The 23,388-nt window shown below is 36.8% G+C and overlaps 2 protein-coding genes across 14 annotated transcripts in view; one reads left to right on the forward strand and one right to left on the reverse strand.

The window, feature by feature from the left end:
• ANKS1B (ankyrin repeat and sterile alpha motif domain containing 1B) overlaps positions 1 to 23,388 on the reverse strand; it is a 1,095,895-nt gene that overhangs the window by 807,279 nt on the left and 265,228 nt on the right. For all 13 annotated transcript variants that reach the window (XM_032416344.1, XM_032416343.1, XM_032416340.1 and 10 more), the window contains exon 9: positions 12,799 to 12,942. In XM_032416344.1, coding sequence (XP_032272235.1) covers positions 12,799 to 12,942 — 144 coding nt within the window. The remainder of the gene's footprint in view (positions 1 to 12,798; positions 12,943 to 23,388) is intronic.
• Positions 7,025 to 9,544, forward strand: FAM71C (family with sequence similarity 71 member C). Its single transcript, XM_032416900.1, has 2 exons — positions 7,025 to 8,355; positions 9,151 to 9,544. Exons 1-2 carry the CDS (start codon positions 7,727 to 7,729, stop codon positions 9,542 to 9,544), a joined length of 1,023 nt encoding a protein of 340 aa, XP_032272791.1. The 5' UTR covers positions 7,025 to 7,726.

Genomic DNA, 23,388 nt, shown 5'->3' on the forward strand with positions numbered 1-23,388 from the left:
GTTCTCCGCTTTTTTCATTTTCAAGAGGCCACCTACATCCCTTGGCTCATAGCTTCTTCCTCTATCTTTGAAGCTAGCAATATAACATTTAATTTTTTTTCTCTCTTTCTTCATCATATCATCTTCCCTATTATAAGGACCCTATGATTACAATGGGTCCACATAGGCAATCCAGGTTAACCTCCCCATTTTAAGATCTTTAACTTAATCACATCTGCAAAGTCCCTTTTGACATATAAATTAACATATTCACAGTTTAGAACCTGGACATTTATAAAGGGAGGAAGACAATATTGTTTATTATATTCCACCCTCTGGGACCCAAAGAATCACATCTATCCACCTATAAAATCCGTTCACCCCCATATCTCAACATTCTCCCAAGGCGCAACCCATTACAACATCAATTTAAATTCAGAACCTCATCTAAATCTTATCAGCTCAAAAGTCCCAAATCTCATCATCTAAATCAGGTATGGAAGAGATTCTGAATATAATCCATCTTGAAGCAAAATTCCTCTTCCTCTGTGAATCTTTGAAACTAGAAAACAAGTTATTTGCTCCCAAAGCACAATGGTAGGATGGGCATAGAATAACAATTATAGATATACCCTTTCAAAGAGGGAGAAACGAAAGGGGCAAAAGGGGGAGTAAACAGTTACAAGCAAGTTAGAAAACCAACTAGGCCAAGTCCACTAGGTTTCAAGGACTAGGAATAATCCTTTGTAGTTCTCAGCTCCATCCTCAGCCCTGTCCTATGAGTCTTACTTCCGATTTAATAAAAGTTAACATATATTTGCAACTGCATAGTTTTATAAGCCTGTTTCTTGTCTGTAAGAATACATTCCTTTACAAATCCAACAACCTTCTTTTATTTTGTCTTCTCTTTGTCCCTTTCAGTCCTAACTGGCAGTGTCTCTGCTAATATACCATTCTCACAGACTCTGTGGGTATCTTACGTATGTCACAGGGATTCATTCCATTAAACAAAAGCCTCCTCCACAGATCTTGCCTCGATAATCCCATCTCTAGATTGTGCTGAGTAGGCTGAGGAGATCTCTGAGATACATACCTAATCTCTTCAAAGAGCCCTGTGTGTGATGAAATACTTTGATTTTTTGATCCCGTGGGCACTAAAAAAACTTATCTAGTCACACTTTTAGCTTTCTCCCCAGGACACGCTTTCTTGAGAGTGGATCTACAAATTTTAGCCTCTTTTTCAATCTGGACAGGCTAAGAATATCTCAAATCATCACATCCTGGTTTCTTTTTGCTTAAAAGTTAGATTTTCCAGCTTTGTTTTATTATTGACCTTTAGTTTTGTACCATTGTGGTTAGAAAATACGCTTGGTATGATTTCAGTCTTCTTAAATTTGTAATATTTGTTATGTCTTTTTAATGTGATTTAACCACGGGATTCTTCTGTGTATACTTGAAGAAAATGTGTATTCTATTTTTCTTGAACGGAATGTTTCATATGTATCTTTTAAAACCATGTATTCTGAAGTATGCCTCAAGTAAAGAATGCTCTTGTTGAAAAAGAAATTGTTATTCACTCAATTTATCTTTTTTGCTATAGGTAGCAAGAAGAAACCAGGCTGTACATTCTGCACCGTGCTTGGAAATCTCCTCAGTTAAATATCCAAATTTATCACTTACTACTTTGCTTTCTATATAACCCAATTCTGCTAGGCTTCCTGCTACTGTATAACACCTCCTTTCTTCCAGTTTTCAATAACCTATACCTCATTTACTGCCCAGTCTTTATCAGAAGCACTTTCAACAATATTCATATGTCTACCAACATTCTATCTATGATGATTTGGGTATTCTCTAAGATGGTATAGGTTTTCTCTACCATTCTCATTTTTTTTCAGAACCCTCACCAGTAGTGCCTTTAACATCCATCTTTCTACAAACACTGTGACAATGTAGGTATTTTTCAAGACACTAGTTTCCCAGGGCTGCCATAACAAATTACCACACACTTAGTAGCTTAAAGCAACACAAACTTATTCTTTTATAGTTCTGGATGTCAAAAGTCCAAAATGATTCTCACTGGGCTAAAATCAAGATGTTGGCAGAGCTGGTTCTTTCTGGAGGCTCCAGGGGAGGATCCACTTCCTGCTTTTTGACTACCTGCATTCATTGGTTCATGGTCATCATCACTTCAACCTCTGCTTCCATCATCACTTATCCCTCTGACTCTGAACCTTTTGCCTTTATTTTATAAAGACCACTGTGATTACACTGGACCCACCTGGGTAATCCAGGATATCTCCCCATCTCAAGATCCTTAATTTAACCACATCTGCAAAGTCTCTTTATCATGTAATGTCATGGAGTCAACTTATAAAGATCAAGATGTGGACATCTTTTGGGGGAATTAATCTTCCTACCACAGTCATGTTCATTATTAATTAAATTGTCTAAAATGTTTAACCCATATTTTCAGTTACATTGTTTTAAGCACTCCCCTCATTCACTGCCCAAATTACTAACCTAACATTTTGAATGTTGGTTCTTCTAAAAGTTTCAGCAAGAAGTTCAGCAACAGAGTAAGACTATATATTGAATCACACAATTCCCAGGGCTGTTGAAATCTGAATAATTCCTTGACTCATTATTATTGTTTGGAGCATTTCCAAAGTACATAGTAGTTTCATTATGGGGAGAAAAAGTTAAATCTCTATCATAAAAATCATAACTATTCTGAATCTGAAAGATACCTAATGAGTCATCTCAATTTCAAGGATAAGAAAAATAAGACCCAGGGAAGTTAAATGATTTACTCGATGACACAACTCTAATGTAGAGGACAGGGAGCATAAATTTATTTTAATAATATCTAATGCCTAACTATGGAAATCTGTTCTAAGAGCAAGCATACAGAAAGCTTCTGCATTCTCATAAAAAGAATTCCTTAATTACTAGAACTCATACAGCAATTTAGCAATGTGGCAGGATACAAAATCAATGCACAGAAATCAGTTGCTTTCTTATATACTACCAACGCAACTATAGAAAGAGAAATTAGAGAAACGATTCCATTTACAATAGCACCAAAAACCATAAGATACCTCGGAATAAACCTAACCAAAGAGGTAAAGGATCTATACTCTAGGAACTACAAAACACTCATGAAAGAAATTGAAGAAGACACAAAAAGATGGAAAAATATTCCATGCTCATGGATCGGAAGAATAAACATTGTTAAAATGGCTATGCTACCCAGAGCAATCTATACCTTCAATGCCATCCCGATCAAAATTCCAATGACATTTTTCAAAGTGCTGGAACAAACAATCCTAAAATTTGTATGGAATCAGAAAAGACCCCAAATCGTCAAGGACATGTTGAAAAAGAAAAACAAAGCTGGGGGCATCACGTTGCCTGATTTCAAGCTATATTACAAAGCTGTGATCACCAAGACAGCATGGTACTGGCACAAAAACAGACATATAGACCAATGGAACAGAATAGAGAACCCAGGTATGGACCCTCAACTCTATGGTCAAATAATCTTTGACAAAGCAGGAAAAAACATGCAATGGAAGAAAGACAGTCTCTTCAATAAATGGTGCTGGGAAAATTGGACAGCCACATGCAGAAGAATGAAACTCGACCATTCTCTAACACCATTCACAAAGATAAACTCAAAGTGGATGAAAGACCTCAATGTGAGACAGGAATCCATCCAAATCCTAGAGGAGAACATAGGCAGTAACCTCTTTGACATCGCCCACAGCAACTTCTTTCAAGATACGTCTCCAAAAGCTAGTGAAACAAAAGCAAAAATGAACTTTTGGGACTTCATCAAGATAAAAAGCTTCTGCACAGCAAAGGAAAAAGTCAACAAAACAAAGAGGCAACCCACAGAATGGGAGAAGATATTTGCAAATGACACTACAGATAAAGGGCTGATATCCAAGATCTATAAAGAACTTCTCAAACTCAACACCCAAAAAACAAATAATCAAGTCAAAAAGTGGGCAGAAGATATAAAAAGATACTTCTCTGAAGAAGACATACAAATGGCTAACAGACACATGAAAAAATGTTCATCATCATTAGCCATCAGGGAAATCCAAATCAAAACCACATTGAGATACCACCTTACACCAGTTAGAATGGCAAAAATGGACAGGGAAAGAAACAACAAATGTTGGAGAGGTTGTGGAGAAAGGGGAACCCTCTTACACTGTTGGTGGGAATGCAAGTTGGTACAGCCACTTTGGAAAACAGTGTGGAGGGGCCTCAAAAATTTAAAAAGAGCTACCCTATGACCCAGCAATTGCACTCCTGGGTATTTACCCCAAAGATACAGATGTAGTGAAAAGAAGGGCCATATGCACCCCAATGTTCATAGCAGCAATGTCCGCAATAGCCAAACTGTGGAAAGAGCCGAGATGCCCTTCAACAGATGAATGGATAAAGAAGATGTGGTCCATATGTACAATGGAATATTACTCAGCCATCAGAAAAGATGAATACCCAACTTTTACATCAACATGGGTGGGACTGGAGGAGATTATGCTAGGTGAAATAAGTCAAGCAGAGAAAGTCAATTATCATATGGTTTCACTTATTTGTGGAACATAAGGAATAGCATGGAGGACATTAGGAGAAGGAAGGGAAAAATGGGGGGGGGATTGCAGGGAGAGATGAACCGTGAGAGACTATGGACTCTGAGAAACAAACAGGGTTTTAGAGGGGAGGGGGGAGGGGGGATTGGTTAGCCCGGTGATGGGTATTAAGGAGGGCACATACTGCATGGAGCACTGGGTATTATACGAAAACAATGGATTGTGGATCACCACATCAAAAACAAATGATGTATTATATGGTGACTAACATAACATAATAAAATTAAAACAACAACAACAAAAAACAAAAAAACTCACAAAAACAAAACAAAAAACAAAACAAAACAAACAAACAAATAAATAAATAACTGCCAAAAAAAAAAAAAAAGAATTCCTTAATCTCAGGTTCAGGTAGATTTTTATTTAGCCATTTGAACTTCTTAAGTTTTGAGGCAAATATTAATAAGGTAGTTTTCTAAATGGCTAGCGGAGTTCAAAACAAACTATACCAGATTAATGAAAATAGAGACATATTTTCCAGAATGCTACACATGATGATTATCAGGCCAATAATAGTAGTTCTACTGTTGTTGGTCTAATGAATGGTCTGGAAATTTTTCTGAAAGTCCATAGGCCCTACAAGTATTGCAGTGTCTGATTTCCCGGGAGACAACGCAATTATCTCATGCTCTAATGGAACCCTAAGATAAATATTTTGTAATATATGTGCATGGCATAAAAGTACTTTTAAGAAAACAGATGTATTGGGCGCCTGGGTGGCCCGGTCGTTGGGCGTCTGCCTTAAGCTCAGGTCATGATCCCAGGGTCCTGGGATCGAGTCCCGCATCGGGCTCCCTGCTCGGCGGGAAGCCTGCTTCTCCCTCTCCCACTCCCCCTGCTTGTGTTCCCTCTCTCGCTGTCTCTCTCTCTCTGTTGAAAAATAAATAAAATCTTTAAAAAAATAAAATAAAATAAAAGTAAAATTAAAAAAATTAAAAAAATAAAACAGATGTATTTTCACTTTATTTTTTTAAAAGCACCTAAATTAAATCATTGTGTCCAATGCTATTCTTTTCAAAAAACACCAAAACCACTGAGATACTTTTAAAATGTTAGTTTGATTACTAAATGTATATTAGGCTTACTGTTTTTTCTAATTATAACATAAGTAATAGAGACATAAAGTAGAAATTAAGATACAAGGACTTTAAACAGGCCAGTAAAAATTGCTATTGGTATGTTAAGAGGCTTCTTAATAAAAAAGGAAAAATACTCATATTATCAGAAATAACCAGATATTTCAATATGAAGGGAATAAAAATGTTTGTTTTGACCTATAGAACAAACTAAAGACTCAAAAACTATGGCTTTACATATGTGTGTGTATGTGTGTGTTATGTATACCATTATACCAATAAAGATATCTTAATCTTATTGCATTGATAACATTTATAATAGTTGGCAAAACTTCTCAGACTTTTTATATATACATACAATATGACAGCAGTAAGAATAGAACGTTTAAGAATGTTTAAGGCTCTTTTCACTGTATAATCAGCATAGAGATGTCTAGGAAAAAGCTTAAAATCTCATCAGCAATGTGAAGGTGTATCAAAACATAAAATGTATCATGGCTGTAAAAAAAAATTGCTAATAAAAACAGTTTTATTTTTCCCATTAATAGAAATTATCCTAATAAAAATAGAAAGTATAAAGAAAATAAAAGTTACACCATCTGGAGATAAGCCCTTTAAACATTTCACTGAACATACTTTCATACACAAACATACACACAGATGATCTTATATAAATTGGACCACCCATATAACACTTGTTTGAAATCTTTTTGCTTTGCTCTTTATCTTTAAGAAAAAAAATCAGGAATATCTTTTCATGTCAAATAGGGAACTACATAATGATTTTTATGACTGCAGAGTATTGTATCACAGAATGTTCCATAATTTATTTAACCAAACCCTGATTGTAAGATATTAATCTTATTTATTATCTTTTTTTGCTACAATAAAGCTTAATAAACACGCTGTACTAACCTATTTACCAACCTGTCCAATTCTCTCTTCAAGATAAATTGTCTACAATTACTTCTAATTGGCTACAACTAAAAGTACTGGATAAGAGAGTGTGTATATTTTAAACTCATACCTAACAGAAATTTTGCCTAAACCTTTTTGAAAGCAATTTGCAAGTATGTATTAAGATTCTTCAATGGGTCCTTGGGGCAGGGGGTTGTGCTGAGCTATGGCAGGCAGGGTGGCATAGTAAGGATGGGTGGGGTGAGGTGGAGAGGACAGTGTCCCTGCTCTGAGGGAGGGGCTGTTGGGCAACAAAGTGTGTGGTGGGCACAGGTCACAATGGGCAGGAGAGGATAAAAGGGGTCCTGTGGGGTGGTTTAAGCCTAGGGGGAGGCTTCAGTTTGGGAGGAGAGGAGCAGTACGAATACAATTGGCAGTGAGGTTGTGGAAACCAAAAGAACAGAGGCTATTGTGAACCAATGTGTCAGATTCAAGAGGAGGCCCCTCCCCACTCCAAGTGAACACCAACATCTACACGCCTCAACATCTGCACACTCTGACATCTATTGGGACCCCAACATCTGAGCACCTCAACATCTGCGCACCCTGACATCTACTGAGGCCCGGATCTCTCGCTCCTCCACATCTGCATACCATAACATCTACTGGGGCCCAACCTCTGTGGGCCTCCACATTTGTGCACCCTGACATCTACTGGGGCCCCAACATCTATGCACCTTGACATCTATTGGGGCCCTGACCTCTGCTCCTCAACATCTGCACATGGTAACATCTACTGGGGCCCCGATTTCTGCACTCAACATCGGAGCACCCTGTCATCTACTGGGTCCCTAACATTGTGCACCCCGATATCTCCATGCTCTAGGCAGAGCGCAGTCTGGTGCAGGTGCAATTGTCTCTAGCACTGAGCAATTGGCAATCAGTACCCCCACCCTGTTCTCAGTTGCTCAGAGATCAAAAAAAAAAAAAAAAAAGCCTGCAAAAGACCACTGCTAACCCACCTGCTAGAAAAACCAGGGAAGTAGGACACCCTGTAAAGTGTGGTAAAGTGTGGAGGACCCCTAGGAGTCCTGATAAAAGATAGCCATGAACAACCAATATAAGTTACCACTTTACACAGCCCAAAGCAGCCCTGCAATGGGTATGTTTAATACCTCCATGGGGAAACTGCAGCAACAACTGTACAAGGGGGAGTATACTATATTCAAGTATGCCCCAATGTTTGAGAGTGACTTTATACAGGTCAGTAAAAAAGGAGAAGTGATTGACGTGCACAACCGTGCCCGAATGGTGACCGTGGGCATCGTTCGCACTAGCCCCCACCTCACACTACCTGATGTCATGCTGCTGGCCCGACCAGCTGCTATCTGTGATGACTATAACAGATATGGCCCTGCCACCCAGGGAAAAGATTACAAGTCTACACAGATCTTAGAGCTAACCAGACTGTTTCCCTTGAAGTTTGTAACAATATCCATCCATAATGGTAAAAAACAACAGCTCCGCCTGAAGCTTGCCACTGGCCGCTCTTTTTACCTTCAGCTGTGTCCCCCTTCTAATACAAAAGATCTTTTTGTTTATTGGGAAAACCTTGTTTACATTTTGAGACCACCAGTAGAGGCTTACAGTGGTTCCCAGGCCATCCCAGTTGGAGACACACTGGACATAAGTGGGTTTGAAGAGGAGGACAAGAGCCCAGCGGTAAGTCTTCACAGAGACTCTAAATGATGGGGCCAGGGTGCTGTGGGAGAACAGCTAAAAGTCCTGCAGAGCCTTTGGTACTGAGGCTCACCTAGAAAATTCATTACATTTGAATGGGTTCAGGGCCAAAAGAGCCTCCATTTGGAGGTCATGTCACACTGGGGAGGTTCTAGGTGTTCCAAAGTGTTCCCCAATGCTGTATTTCAGAGCTTCCTCAGCTGTCAGCAACTCTTATTTTCATGTCCAATATTGTATTGCGATCTGTGGCATCCTGACACTTCCTCCCCCCCACGTCTCCCCATGATCACCATGTACTGATTTTGTATACATCGTTGGCAGAGGGCTGTGCTTGTGAGCACTGTTAGTAGCTACCAGAATATTAAAGTGCATGCCACTTAGCCAGCAGAAATACTAACGCAAGTGTATAAAAAAAGTATATGAGGATATTCGCTGGTGAATTACAATAATGTTCTTGCAGATACTGAAGAGGAGGATTCCTGCAACAAATGGGAGATTGGACTTGAGAACTCAAAATTATTATAAGCTCTTATTGTTTAGCTATAGGAATAAAAGGTCTCACTTTATTTCACTTGTTTGTCTCTCCCATAGGCAAGTGTCATTCATTTCTTTGGAAGGGATCAAGATCAAGTTGACATCAGGAGTCTTCACATGAACCCTGAATTGTTTGGGGCCACCTCTTACGGTTATGCTAGGGAGGAATGAATTCATCATGCCCCCCACACATACTGCTTTCAAGAGTTCACACACTTCTGCAGTCACAAAGCCTACAGTATCAGATAAAAGGGCAGGGATGGCGACAGGAGCAGCCTTCACAGATCCAGAAGAAGCACAGCTAGAATGGCCATAGTGGGAGCATTCGACATGTCTTACATTGTTGTTAGCAAGGGCTGCAAGCCCTTCTTCTACTCAGAGGTTATTTCCAGCACATCAGTAGGAGTTACTGGCCTCTTCCCAGAGGGCAGCATAAATATGGTGATTCCAAGAGCAGAAACTACTGGCAAGCCCACTGCAAAAACAGCTAACAGCTCAGTATTGGGACCCCTCATTACAACCTTGCAGAGTGAAGCCTACATGAGTGACCAGGACGGAAGCCAGAGGTCTCCACCCAGCAGGACTGACTTTTTAGGAAAGAGTTTCAGAGCCCTGTACTGCACATGGTGCAGAGGTGGGTATCTCGTATAAGACTGTGGAGGAAAGCAATATCATCCACCCTAATACAATTCGACTCAAATTCTCTGCTCTAATAACATATGCTCTATTAACAGGGAAGGGTAGCAATAAAAACAAATGGCAATTTCTGATCAGGCTCTGACCTATCTTTAACTTTCCCTTAACTTGATATTTGTGATTCAATGCACAGATGACAGAATAAAATGCTAAAGATTACTCTCAAAGACCCTCATCCATTTTTCATCTACATGTATTAACCAAAAAAAATTCTAAAATCCCCAAAATATATAACCAGGGACAGAAGCAAATGGTAAAAATTATTTATTATAAAAATATTATTGTCAGGAATGTTGAAAAACTAATTATACTTTCTAGAAAGGGCTTCATTTCCCCAGTCTCTTTGTTCTTGTTTTTTACCCAACTTAAATATTATTTAACTGCTTTGGAATTATACTAAAGTACCCAACATATTCTATAAATCTTAATTTTAATTCTCTGATATTATTTAAATTCTAAATTTCTTTGTGAAAATTTAGAATTCTAAATAACATCTCATCACAATGGAAGAATAAAATTGCATATTAAAACTAGAAAAACAGAACAATTAGCTAAAACTTGAATATAGGATAAATTCAAAATCCAGACAAAAACTAGAGATTAGCTAATCTTAGAAGTGTAAAATCTACAGGATCAACCAGTGTTCTAATTTTGCAAGTAAAAAATCTAAGATTCTAAAAGTAATACATCACATAGTTTTAATTAAGTCTGCATTTCCATAATCCTCATGTTTCTGAAGCCTAGCACTACGCTTTGAATATAGAAGATATTTGATACATGTGTGCTGGATCCAATTAAATTAAGGGTTATAAATGTGAAATAAATGTATTTTATTTGAATCCAACAAATCTGAGTATACAGAAATTTGCATAGCACTATTCTAATTCCACTGATCCCAAAGGCTCCTATACCAAACTGTAAGGTAGTGGTTGTTCATGAGACCTTATATACACAGTGGTTGGCTTAATGATTTTTATTTCAGGTCTAAAAAAAAACTTCAAAATAAAATCCTGTTATTCATGAAATTTTAAGAAAACTTTTATTTTGAAGCTGGCCCAGAAAGTCCTGAGTTCAAAGCTATTGCAAGTTGTAGGACAAATTTACACTTGATATGTCTCCAATGTCACAACAAATGTATTAAATTTTATTCTAGATACACAGACATATGTTAAAGGAGAGTCCATCAGCAAATTGAAAATATTAGTAGAAGTCCAGATAAGAATATTAATAAAAGAATTCTACTCTTCATTCATTACATTAAATAGAGTAAAAAGAAAAAGGATACTACATCTCAAGTAAATTTACAGATGTAATGCAGTAACAATTAAAATCCCAATAAGGATATTTTTATAAAATATAAATTTTTAACAGCAGGCAATCATGTCAGCTAATTAATGCAATCATGATTTCTCCTGCATTATATGTAAAATATCAAAATTGAGTCATGTAGTTTTAAAAATAGGACAACAGAAATAAGAGATTCAGGAGAAAATCCAAGCCAAACAGGATGCAATATAATGAGAGAAATGGGAATTATCTCTAGATGAGGTGAATTAAACAAACAAAAAAAAGGTGAAGTTTAAAGAAATTGATAGTTTAAAAAACTACAGAAAATACACTCACATATACAAATTAAGGGGGAAAGCTGCAGACTGGGAAACATTTTGTGGTAAATGTAACTACTAAAATATTATTATGTACCAATCTTCACAGGAAAATGGCCAAAGAAAAATATCTAGTATTAAAAAATTGTAAACCAAAATCAAGTTACTACCAAGCCTACTACCAAGCCTAATAAAATGAAAAAAATAAATGTTTAGGAAGGTGATAGAGAAGCAAATTATAGTCATATATTATTGATGGCTAAGAGCCCTAAGACTTTATCTTATGAAACAAGTAAAATAGATAAAAGCAAAATAGATAAAAGCATTCAATTACTAGTAAATTGTTGAGCAGATGAGGTTATAGTAATAAATTAAAATCTATGTTTCTTTCATTCCTTTCTATTTCCTTACAGATATGAGGTAAAACTCTTTAAGTGAGGAAACGAAACAGCCAAATATACACATTTGTTCATTGTTCCACTCAACTACTACTTACTACTGACAATATACTAGGAACTATGTTGGTCTTAGAAATAGATGTAATACAATATATAGTCTCTACCTTTATGGAACTCATGGTCCAGTATATATTGATAACAATTCTGTAATGATTAGGATAGTGTCTTAAAGTCCTAAAAATAGTTCATGTTAAGGTGAAGAGATTTTTTAAGTACTATATGCTGGTTTGATTTTCTCTACAATAAATTAATATTGGAATTTGAGTGGCTATGATCAGCTTGTGACATAAGACATGAAAAATGTGATTTTTTTCTTAGACATAATTGCTTCATACTTGAGGCAAAACAGAAAATAATATTTTTGAGATGTAACACTATTCTAGACAATTACCGCAAATTATTTTCTGTCCAAGACTATTTTTCCACTAAGTAGTTACACATACATATCTTTGCCATTACATTGTTTTTTGTATTAAGTGTTTTTTTCATATTTTCATTTTGGCTTCAAATTTCCTAGCTCTGGATAATTTTACTTATTTCTGAAACTCCTCCATAAGCTTGTCGTCCAAAATACACAACAGCAATTTGAAGGTAATGCAATAGAATAAAATTGACTTAACAAATAATGAGATGGTTTCAAAACTATAGTCAATATTTTAGAGTTTTGGTCTCATTTTTGGATTGTCCTACATAATTTTCAATGGTGAACATTATTCTACAATGCTCCATTGTGCTAAAAAATTAAAAAAAAATCAGTGACAATGCTTTTAAGGAGCCCTTGTGTGTTTCCTTGTAAATCATTTTCTATTATTTTATTATAAATTATAATTTAATTTGAAAGAGCATTCTTTAAATGAACTATTTCTAGATCATAAATATTAAAAATCTCAAAACCAACTCAATTTTTCAGGAACTAGCATTATGATCAAAATAACACAACTACATAAAATGATGTAAAGTATATGTTTGCATATACACACATGTACAGCAAGTTAGATAAACATTTTACTGACCTTTAACTGAAGAAAAATTACAAAATGAGTAAGATATTAATTGGATTTTCAGGAAGAGAGAAAAAAATATTTCCTTAAAAACATAGGCAAGTATTTTTATATTTTATTATATTTTAAGAAAAGCAAACTGTTACCTGTGCAAGAATGGGGAAGCCAAGGTTCCTACATCCATTACAAGGAGTTAATGCTTCCCAGAGTCCTGAAGGCCCACAAGTGTTTTCATCATCTTCTTCTTCTTCCACTTCTCCTGGTGACAAATTTATTGTAGATGAAGTTCTCTGAAATTAAATTTATATTATACCAATATATTATATCAATGTTATTCAGATATCTTAACATCAATTAAATTACATTATTTTCTTATAGTGTATGTTAGCAAGCAAAATCAGCTTAATATTCACCATAGTTATGTGGCTGTGGCATGGGACTAAGACAAAAAACTTGTATAATTCAATTTAAGTTGAATGTTTAAAAAAATTGAAAGTGAAAAAACTGGGTGAGAAAGACTATTAGGATACAAAGTTCATAATGAAAAATAGACATGAAAATGACCTAAGAAAATATCTCAGTAGCAACAAATTAGAGAAATCTTATCATTTCTAAATGCAGTCAGAGGAATAGCAAGAAAATACTTTATTGAAATAGGAATTGCTAAAAAGCACATTTTTTCACAATGTCTCCTTTTCAAAAAAATGAACTTCATAAAATTTTATATTATACTTATACGTGTAACAGGGGTAATACTTTTAAGATTAACAATGGGACTTCCATGTTGAACCTGCATATTTACTTTTGCTACTTGCCAAATCCCATTAAAATGAAAACGGATTTGTAAAAATGGTCTAACGTGCATAAGGACAAGGACAACAGAAGAGAGATTAACAGACGAGTAACAACAAGAAAATTTTAAGATAATGGTAAACAAATGGATCAACAGATTAGCATATGAAAGAAAATTTTAGGATACTGATAAACAAACAGGTAGGTATTGCCTGATCTAGCAAACTTGAGAAAACTGAAAACAAAATGTCTGTAAGGGGGAAGAATAAGCAGCATGTCTATTTATGACTCAGCACCATCAAAAGGCCTTAAGAATCATAGAGACTGACCACCCATGAAGATATACGTGCAGGTGGAGCTGCAACAGGATAGAAACTATATTTGGAAGAGTTAGACCCTTAGGCCCATGTTCTCAACTGGCCAAGAAACTAAACCTTCACCTCTGACAAAAAATGGGAGGTTTATTTTCTGGTGGGATTGAAACAAAATTTCATTCTAAATTGAATATAGAATAAAATAACCAAATATGCATCTCCTTCACCAACTCATGATCAGTTGTTGATTGATCATCAATGTTGACATGGCATGACACCATAAATCATTACATACTTGGTAAGAATTATCAACATTTCACAGATTAATCAGTTCTTTTGTACTTATGTTAATGGTACTACAATTATTTGATCCGATTTTACAGGAAATTCCTCTTTCTTCTCTCCAGAGAAAAACCCTGTTTATGTCTCTTCGTTGTTCATAAATCTCATAAATTATTTCCCATTGTACAGTAAATAATATCCAAATTCCTCAAGGTTCTATGGTCAAACTATATGTCAACACTTTTACTTCCTCTACTATACTCCTCCAGACTATAACCAAGTGGAATAGTTTACCCTTCCTTAATAATGTTCAATGCATTTATTTATGCCTTCCATCTTACTTCTCCATGCAGCATATTGTACTGGTTAAGAGTTTAAGCCTGCCTACTTATTAGCCTACTTATTAGCATGATTTTTGTCAGATATTACAAATTGGGCAAATATGACCATTGTCAGCTTCACTTGCCTTATTTCCTCAATGGGAAATAATATAGTAGAACCTCCCTCAGAATTTTTTTCCTGATAATTGAATAAGGTAATGAATATAAAGTGCCTGGCACATAATAAGATTTCAATACAGATTAACTACCATTTTAGCTATTATTCTCTTATGATCCCACTGATTCCTGAAAATACAGTCCAGATTTCTTCTTTCCAGATTTCCCACAAACAGAAATGATATGGCTCTCTTCTAAACGTCTATAGCTCTTTGTGTGGGTTTGTGTATTATGATATTTCACATACACCTTGAGATGATAGATGGCATTGTGGCAAAGAGAAGTAGCTGTGAAGTCAAATAGATATACATTTAAATCGCATCTCTGCCATTTCCAAGCTGTGTTACTTTGAGCAAATCACATAATCTTATTAATCCTAGTTTCCTTATCTGAAAAGTAGGTAAAATAATAATTCCTATTTGATAGGGCTATATGAGGATAAAATTAATTGTGTGACAGTGACTGGCACGTAAAAAATAATGAATACATATTGGTATTTTTATTATTATCTTTATCCTGAAAGAGCTGTATACACATACACACACAAAACACAACTTATTTATCGCAGTTAATTGTAAGTTATCTGAAAGCAAACATTGCCTTATTCACATTTGTATCTCTTACAATGTGTATGCATAATAGAATTTAACAATTATTTATTGAATGAATTATCAATGAATCTCAAACTATCATTTTCATTTAACTACCTAGAAAATTTTACTAATATTAAGAGGTATATATAATTGCATCACAAATCTCATTATAGTTATTTTAGTTTTACTTTATACTAACCATTACTAGCAACATTAGCAGAAATAACAAGATTTATCAGTGGTTTAGTACTGCCCTCTAAAGACAGTATATAAATTAGCTGCGTAAAAAAACAATTTTCCACTTGCTGCTTTACAATTAAAAATGCCTGGGAAAGATTTTTATCAAACTAAATATAATCTTCAATTATTTATGAAAAGAAAGCCACATGAACACACTTAAACTTGGAGTTTCCTTTATTCCAAACATGTTTGAAACTTTTTATTGGAGACCCAACTGTGTTCCTAAAGTTCCAGAAATTCTTCCATAGAATATAGACCGAAATTGTCATGGTTTGAGCCTATTATCTTTCTTGGTTAATACATAGTAATTATGTGGATAAAAGATTGGACCAGTTTTACATTGTCACGAAGGACTAAAGTCATAAATACCATGGGGAGACAAATTTGAGCTCAAAGAAAAATACTTCTAAAATAACTACATCAGTCTAGCATTAAAGAAATGTGATTTCCTTGTGAGGTGATATATATATGTAGATACATCTATATCTATATATCTATATCTATCTATCTATCTATCCAGGTATCTCATATTTTTCATCATGGCATAAACATGATAATGTAATAAATATCTATAATGGTGCTTTATAGCTTAAAAAAGTGATGGAAATTTTTGTATTTAGTTGGAGGATCTATGAAGTATATCATCTGTGTGGCCTGAAGGGAGGTGTTTTTTAACCTTTAATCCGAAATCAGTAATGTTGCATCTTGACAAATACTGAGTGTCCCAGTGGCCTTTTTTAAACTGGTGTGTGTCCTTCTCCTTTTCAGCGTTCCCCAGTAAGCAAAAAAAATGAGCATTGTGCTGTTTTCATTTTTAGAATTACAGGCTAGAAATGTGTGTCCAGTTTTTAAAGCAGTTTAAAATTGTGTTTTCCAGGGAAGGACAAGTCTGACCATTTATGAATTGATTTTCTTGAAAAGGATTATAGCTTTACTATTTCAGTTCTAAATTATATTTTTGATATGCTGCATGCCAGAAAGGATCTACCTGTTCTGGGGGAGAGGAAAAGAGAAAACCATCTTACTATCCGAGTGCAGAACAAGTTATCACTGAGAAAGACTTTTTTTGGTTTCATTTTGAAGTTAAACACGTCTGCTTTTGAGCATCTGTCAGTTCTTTGATTTCCAAAGTCAGAATGCAAGCACTGTGCATTATGAAGGCTTTGCAAACCCAATGGCTCATTCTCAAATTCCTGGGTATTCGATCTCACTCTGAAAGTGAGAATCTGTAGTAGAAACTGGCGTGCCAGTAGGGGACCGCGAGGCGCGCGTCCAGTCCTGCTCTAAGCACCTGGGCGTTCTTGGCCAGAGGCAACCATGATTAGGACTACACTCTGCCTGACGCAGACGGGATCATAACAGATCTAAGACTTCTTAGCAACCAGATAAGTTGTTTGCTTTCTATTTTACATAGGAAATTGTTTTCTAAAACTAAAATACTTGAATTGTCAGACAATGCAATCTCAGTTTGTATTAATTAGTTTTTGAGGAAGTGTAATAATCTATGAAATGTGAATAAATGGAAAGTTAAAAAAAAAAAATGATTTCAGACATAGAACAGCCCAATAAAGTAGGGTTGGGATTACTCCTATTTGACAAGTGAAGAAGCTGATCTTCTTGCAAATTATTCAATTTGCAAGATCATCCTACAAATGAGACTAAATTATGATCCAAGTCTTCTGACTAGGTGCTATAATCTTTCTTCCACACCATGGAACCAAACTCCTGACGATAGATATTCAAAATGTTCAGAATATCCACAAAGAAATTTTTTTTTTTCTGTGACAGTTTATAATTGAAGGCCTTTACTCTTTAACTCTAAAATTCTAAAGTCCATGCAGTTAAGGATTAAGGGCCACTTATGATCCCACAGAACCCCTTTACATCCTCACCAGTCAACTCCCTAAGGCATGTCTTTATAAACATGGTGGGGCAAAGATAGAGGCTATCCATGTCCTGTCCAAATGTCACTGGAGGAAACCTGGGGCACTGGACTTAGCCAGAATATAGGAGAGAAATGTGTGGGTGGGGAAATGGGATGATGGAATAGACAAGAATGTTGCTCTTCCTACCAGAAACACAAAAACCAAAATGAAAAGTAGGACAACCATCTAAGTGGACTCTCAATACAAAGGGACCACGCAGAAAGGCAGACTCCAGGAGGTTGGCAACCATTAGAAATGGAGATCCAAACAAAGGAAGACCATTTGGAATGGGAGTCAGCAATCTGGACAACTGTGTAGCTAAGTCCCAAGTGGTTTTGTCTTTGTTTTTCAAAAGATGAAATTGGTTTATTGATTTTTAATGAAATTTAAAGTAATACATGCTTATTGTAAAACAAATCATTCAAAATTAAAAGTTATTAAAGGAGAAAGTGAAGCTTTTCTAAACTCATTCCCACTGTAAGCATTCAGTGCATGTCCTTCTAGATTTTGTACTTGTCTGATGATTTTATTAGGATAAATTCATAAATATGCAATTGTATGCCAAAAAGCACAACCATTTTAAACTTCATATACACTGCCAATGTTGTCTCTAACTTACTCTCCACACAGTGACCAGAAAAAATTTTTTAATACGAGAATATGAACATGTTATCCTCTTCCTTAAAAGCATTCAACTTTTAGCATTCTTTAAGTAAAATTCAAAATTCTTCATGATCCAAAAGGCAGGCTATGACTTGCCCTTACCTGCCTCTCTAGTTTTTCCCACCACCACCCTTCTTCCTCCCCTTTGCTCGTAACATTTAAACACACTACACTCTCTCCTGGAATATATCAAGCTTGCTCCTACCTAGAACTTCACATACGATTTTCTCCAGCAGAGACTGTTGTCTCCCAATATACATTCTCTCCTCTCCCAGTTGTCTTTAGAATCAGAACACCTAGGCCTCTTTTTCTATAGTTATAAAAACAAACCCTTTTAGTTGGGCATATGCCTGCTTTAAATAAAGACATTTCCCAACCCTCGTTACAGGTACATGTGGGCATACGATTAACTTAGACCCTTTGGGTATAAGAAGTGTTCTTAGAGTGACGAAACATGCCCTTCTTCCTCCCCATCCTTTTTCTGCTGATGGGAATGCTAATGAAATGGCTGAAGCTGGATCAATCTTCTTGAACCATGAGGCATCCTTGGAACTAGAGAACATACACAGTGGAACAATAAAATAGAATAATATTCCTGGATTCCTCTTGCTGGTGAGTACTACCAGCCTTAGACTGCCTTAGTCTAAGCTTTGTAAGTAGGAGTGAAATAAAATTCTTTTAAAGCTATCTTGGATTTTCTGTTCCTTGCTATTGTACCAAATCCTAACAAATAAATTGTGGCAACATTCTCTTGTCTTCATCAGGATTAATCTTATTTGTGCTTTAGATATGAACTTAATTCCCTTCCTTTGGTAGACTTTCTTGATGCCAGTCAAAATTAGTTCCCTTTCCTACACGTTTTCACAGCATCCTGCTTTTTTAATAGCAATTATCAAAATATAATTTTAGGGGCAGAGCAAGATGGCGGAGGAGTAGGAGACCTGGATTTCGTCTGGTCTCAGGAATTCAGCTGGATAAGGATCAAACCATTCTGAACACCTACAAACTCAACAGGAGATCAAAGAAAAGAATAGCAACAACTCTCTGAACAGAAAAGCGACCGCTTTCTGGAAGGTAGGACTTGCGGAGAAGTGAATCCCAGGAGATATTCGGGAGGATAGACGGTGGGGGAGGGGGCCTCTGTCAGCCGCTTCTGGCAAGTGATAGAGCAGCAGAGCACAAAATCGGAACTTTTAGAAGTCTGCTCCGCTGAGGGACGTCGCTCCAGTGGCTAAGCGGGGGGTGGAACCCTCGCAGGACAGTGTGGTCTCAGGACCCTCGGGGTCACAGAAAGACTGGGCGTGCCTGAGTGCGGCAGAGCTCCCAGGGATCGGAGTGGGGAAGCCGGCTGCAGAGACGGAGCCAAGGCACGGGCTCTCAGCTCGGGGTTGCCACAAACCATGATCTGCAGCACAGTCGGGCCACTGCTCCTCCAGCAGGGACCCAACAAGCAGCAGATCCGGGGAGACTCCCCTTCCTTCCTCCGGAGGAGCGGTGCGGGAGCTCACCACAGGGATCTGCTGGGTTTGGAGATTCCACACAGAGTCAGGTGCCAGAGATAGAAACACTCGGTCACAGGCTGGGTGAGCGCGGAGTGCAGCTGGAGACCAGGGAGACGGGAGTGATTGACTGCTTTTCTCTGGGGGCTCACAGAGGAGTGGGGCCCTGAGCTCTCGGCTCCTCCGGGACGGAGATTGGGAGGCTGCCATTTTCACTCTCGGCCTCCCAAGCCCAATGGAAAGCTTGCAGGGAACAAAAGCTCCCGAGAGCAAACCCGAGCAGATTACTTAGCCCGGACTGGGCAAGGGTGGGGCAATTCCACCTCCGGCAAAGACATTTGGGAACACCGCAACAGGCCCCTCCCCCAGAAGATCAGCAAGAACAGCCAGCCAAGACCAAGTTTACCGATCAATGAGAACAGCAGAACTCCAGTGCTAGGGGAATACGGCACATAGAATCCATTGCTTTTTTACCATGATTCTTTAGTCTTTCAAAGTTAATTTTTTTTTTTAACTGTCTTTTTTTTTTGAATTTTTCTTTTTCCCTTTTTCAACCAACATCTTATCAATCCCTTTTTTAAAAAACATTTTTATTTTTCATTTTTAGAGTCATATTCTATCCCTTCATAGTAGTTACCCGTATTTTTGGCATATATATATAAGTTGTTCCCTCTTTAAAATTTTGAGATAGTTTCTTCTAACAGATCAAAATATACCCTAAATCTCTAGTGTATGGTTTTTTTCTACTCTCCTGCCTGATCACATTCTCTCCTTTTTTTTCTTTTTTTTAATCCTCTTTTTTCTTTTTTCAAACAACTTTTATCAATTCCTTTTATAAAATTTTTTATAATTTTGATCTTTACAGTCATATTCCATCCCTTCATCATAGCAACCCTTATTTTTTGTACATATATAAGTTTTCTTTCTTTAAAATTTTGGGAGGCACTTTCTTCTAACAGACCAAAATACATGCAAAATCTAGTGTGTGGCACTGATCTATGTACCAGCCTGATCATATTTGATCATATACTGGTTTTTTTTGTTTTGTTCTGTTTTTGTTTGTTTTTATCTTTATCTTTTTCTTTTTTCTTCTTTTTCTTTTTTCTCTCTTTCCCTTTCTTTTCCCCCTGCTTCAGGTCTTTTCTGATTTGTTTAGAGTATATTTTCTGGGGACGTTGTTACCCTGTTAGCATTTTGTTCTCTCATTCATCTATTCTCCGCTGGACAAAATGACAAGGTGGAAAAAATCACCTCAACAAAAAGAACAAGAGGTAGTACCGACGGCCAGGGACCTACTCAATATGGACATTAGTATGATGTCGGATCTAGAGTTCAGAATCATCACTTTAAAGATACTAGCTGGGCTTGAAAAAAGCATGGAAGTTATTAGAGAAACCCTTTCTGGAGAAATGAAAGAACTAAAATCTAACCAAGTTGAAATCAAAAAGGCTATTAATGAGGTGCAATCAAATATGGGGGCGCTAACTGCTAGGATAAATGAGGCAGAAGAAAGAATCAGTGATATAGAAGACCAAATGATGGAAAATAAAGACGCTGAGAAAAAGAGAGATAAACAACTACTGGATCACGAGGGCAGAATTCGAGAGATAAGCGATACCATAAGACAAAACAACATTAGAATAATTGGGATCCCAGAAGAAGAAGAGAGAGAGGGGCAGAAGGTATATTGGAGCACATTATAGCAGAGAATTTCCCTAATTTAGGGAAGGAAACAGGCATCAAAATCCAGGAAGCACAGAGAACCCCTCTCAAATCAATAAAAATAGGTAAACACCCCGACATCTAATAGTAAAACTTACGAGTCTCAGAGACAAAGAGAAAATCCTGAAAGCAGCTCGGGAGAAGAGATATGTAACCTACAATGGTAGAAACATTCGATTGGCAACAGACCTATCCACAGAGACCTGGCAGGCCAGAAAGGACTGGCAGGATATATTCAGAGCACTAAATGAGAAAAATACGCAGCCAAGAATACTATATCCAGCTAGGCTGTCATTGAAAATAGAAGGAGAGATAAAAAGTTTCCAGGACAAACAAAAACTAAAGGAATTTGCAAACACGAAACCAGCCCTACAGGAAATCTTGAAAGGGGTCTTCTAAGCAAAGAGAGAGCCTAAAAGCAACATAGACCAGAAAGGAACACAGACCATATACAGTAACAGTCACCTTACAGGCAATACAATGGCACTAAATTCCTATCTTTCAATAGTTACCCTGAATGTAAATGGGCTAAATGCCCCAATCAAAAGACACAGGCTATCAGATTGGATTAAAAAACAAGACAAATCGATATGATGTCTGCAAGAGACTCATTTTAGACCCAAAGACACCGCCAGATTGAAAGTGAGGGGGTGGAAAACCATTTACCATGCTAACGGACACCAAAAGAAAGCTGGGGTGGCAATCCTCATATCAGACCAATTAGATTTTAAACCAAAGACTGTAATAAGAGATGAGGAAGGACACTATATCCTACTTAAAGGATCTATCCAACAAGAAGATCTAACAACTGTAAATATCTATGCCCCTAACATGGGAGCAGCCAATTATATAAGGCAATTAATAACAAAAGCAAAGAAACAAATCGACAACAATACAATAATAGTGGGGTACTTTAACACCCCCCTCACTGAAATGGACAGATCATCTAAGCAAAAGATCAACAAGGAAATAAAGACTTTAATTGACACACTGGACCAAATGGACTTCATAGACATATTCAGAACATTCCATCCCAAAGCAACAGAATACACATTCTTCCCTAGTGCCCATGGAACATTCTCCAGAATCGATCACATCCTAGGTCATAAATCAGGTCTCAACTGGTACCAAAAGATTGGGATCATTCCCTGCCTATTTTCAGACCACAATGCTTTGAAACTAGAACTCAATCACAAGAGGAAAGTCGGAAAGAACTCAAACACATGGAGGCTAAAGAGCATCCTACTAAAGAATGAATGGGTCAACCAGGAAATTAAAGAAGAATTTTAAAAATTCATGGAAACCAATGAAAATGAAAACACAACTGTTCAAAATCTTTCGGATGCAGCAAAGGCAGTCCTAAGAGGAAAGTATATAGCAATACAAGCCTGTCTCAAGAAACAAGAAAGGTCTCAAATACACAACCTAATCCTACACCTAAAGGAGCTGGAGAAAGAACAGCAAATAAAGGCTAAACCCAGCAGGAGAAGAGAAATAATAAAGATCAGAGCAGAAATCAATTAAATAGAAACCAAAAGAACAGTGGAACAGATCAATGAAATTAGGAGCTGGTTTTTGAAAGAGTTAACAAGATTGATAAACCCCTGGCCACACTTATCAAAAATAAAAGAGAAATGACCCAAATCAACAAAATCATGAATGAAAGAGGAGAGATCACAACCAACACCAAAGAAATACAAACAATTATAAGAACATATTATGAGCAACTCTATGCCAGCAAATTAGATAACCTGGAAGAAATGGATGCATTCCTAGAGATGTATCAACTACCAAAACTGAACCAGGAAGAAATAGAAAACCTGAACAGACCTATAACCACTAAGGAAATTGAAACAGTCATCAAAAATCTCCCAACAAACAAAAGCCCAGGGCCAGATGGCTTCCCAGGGGAATTCTACCAAACATTTAAAGAAGAATTAATACCCATTCTTCTGAAACTGTTCCAAAAAATAGAAATGGAAGGCAAACTTCCAAACTCATTTTATGAGGCCACCATTACCTTGACCCCAAAACCAGAGAAAGACCCCATTTAAAAGGAGAATTACAGACCAATATCCCTGATGAACATGGATGCAAAAATTCTCACCAAAATACTAGCCAATAGGATCCAACAATACATTAAAAGGATTATTCACCACGACCAAGTGGGATTTATCCCTGGGCTGCAAGGTTGGTTCAACATCCACAA

The sequence above is a fragment of the Phoca vitulina genome, unplaced genomic scaffold (assembly GCF_004348235.1).
Source record: "Phoca vitulina isolate PV1807 unplaced genomic scaffold, GSC_HSeal_1.0 scaffold19, whole genome shotgun sequence".
NCBI lineage: Eukaryota > Metazoa > Chordata > Mammalia > Carnivora > Phocidae > Phoca > Phoca vitulina.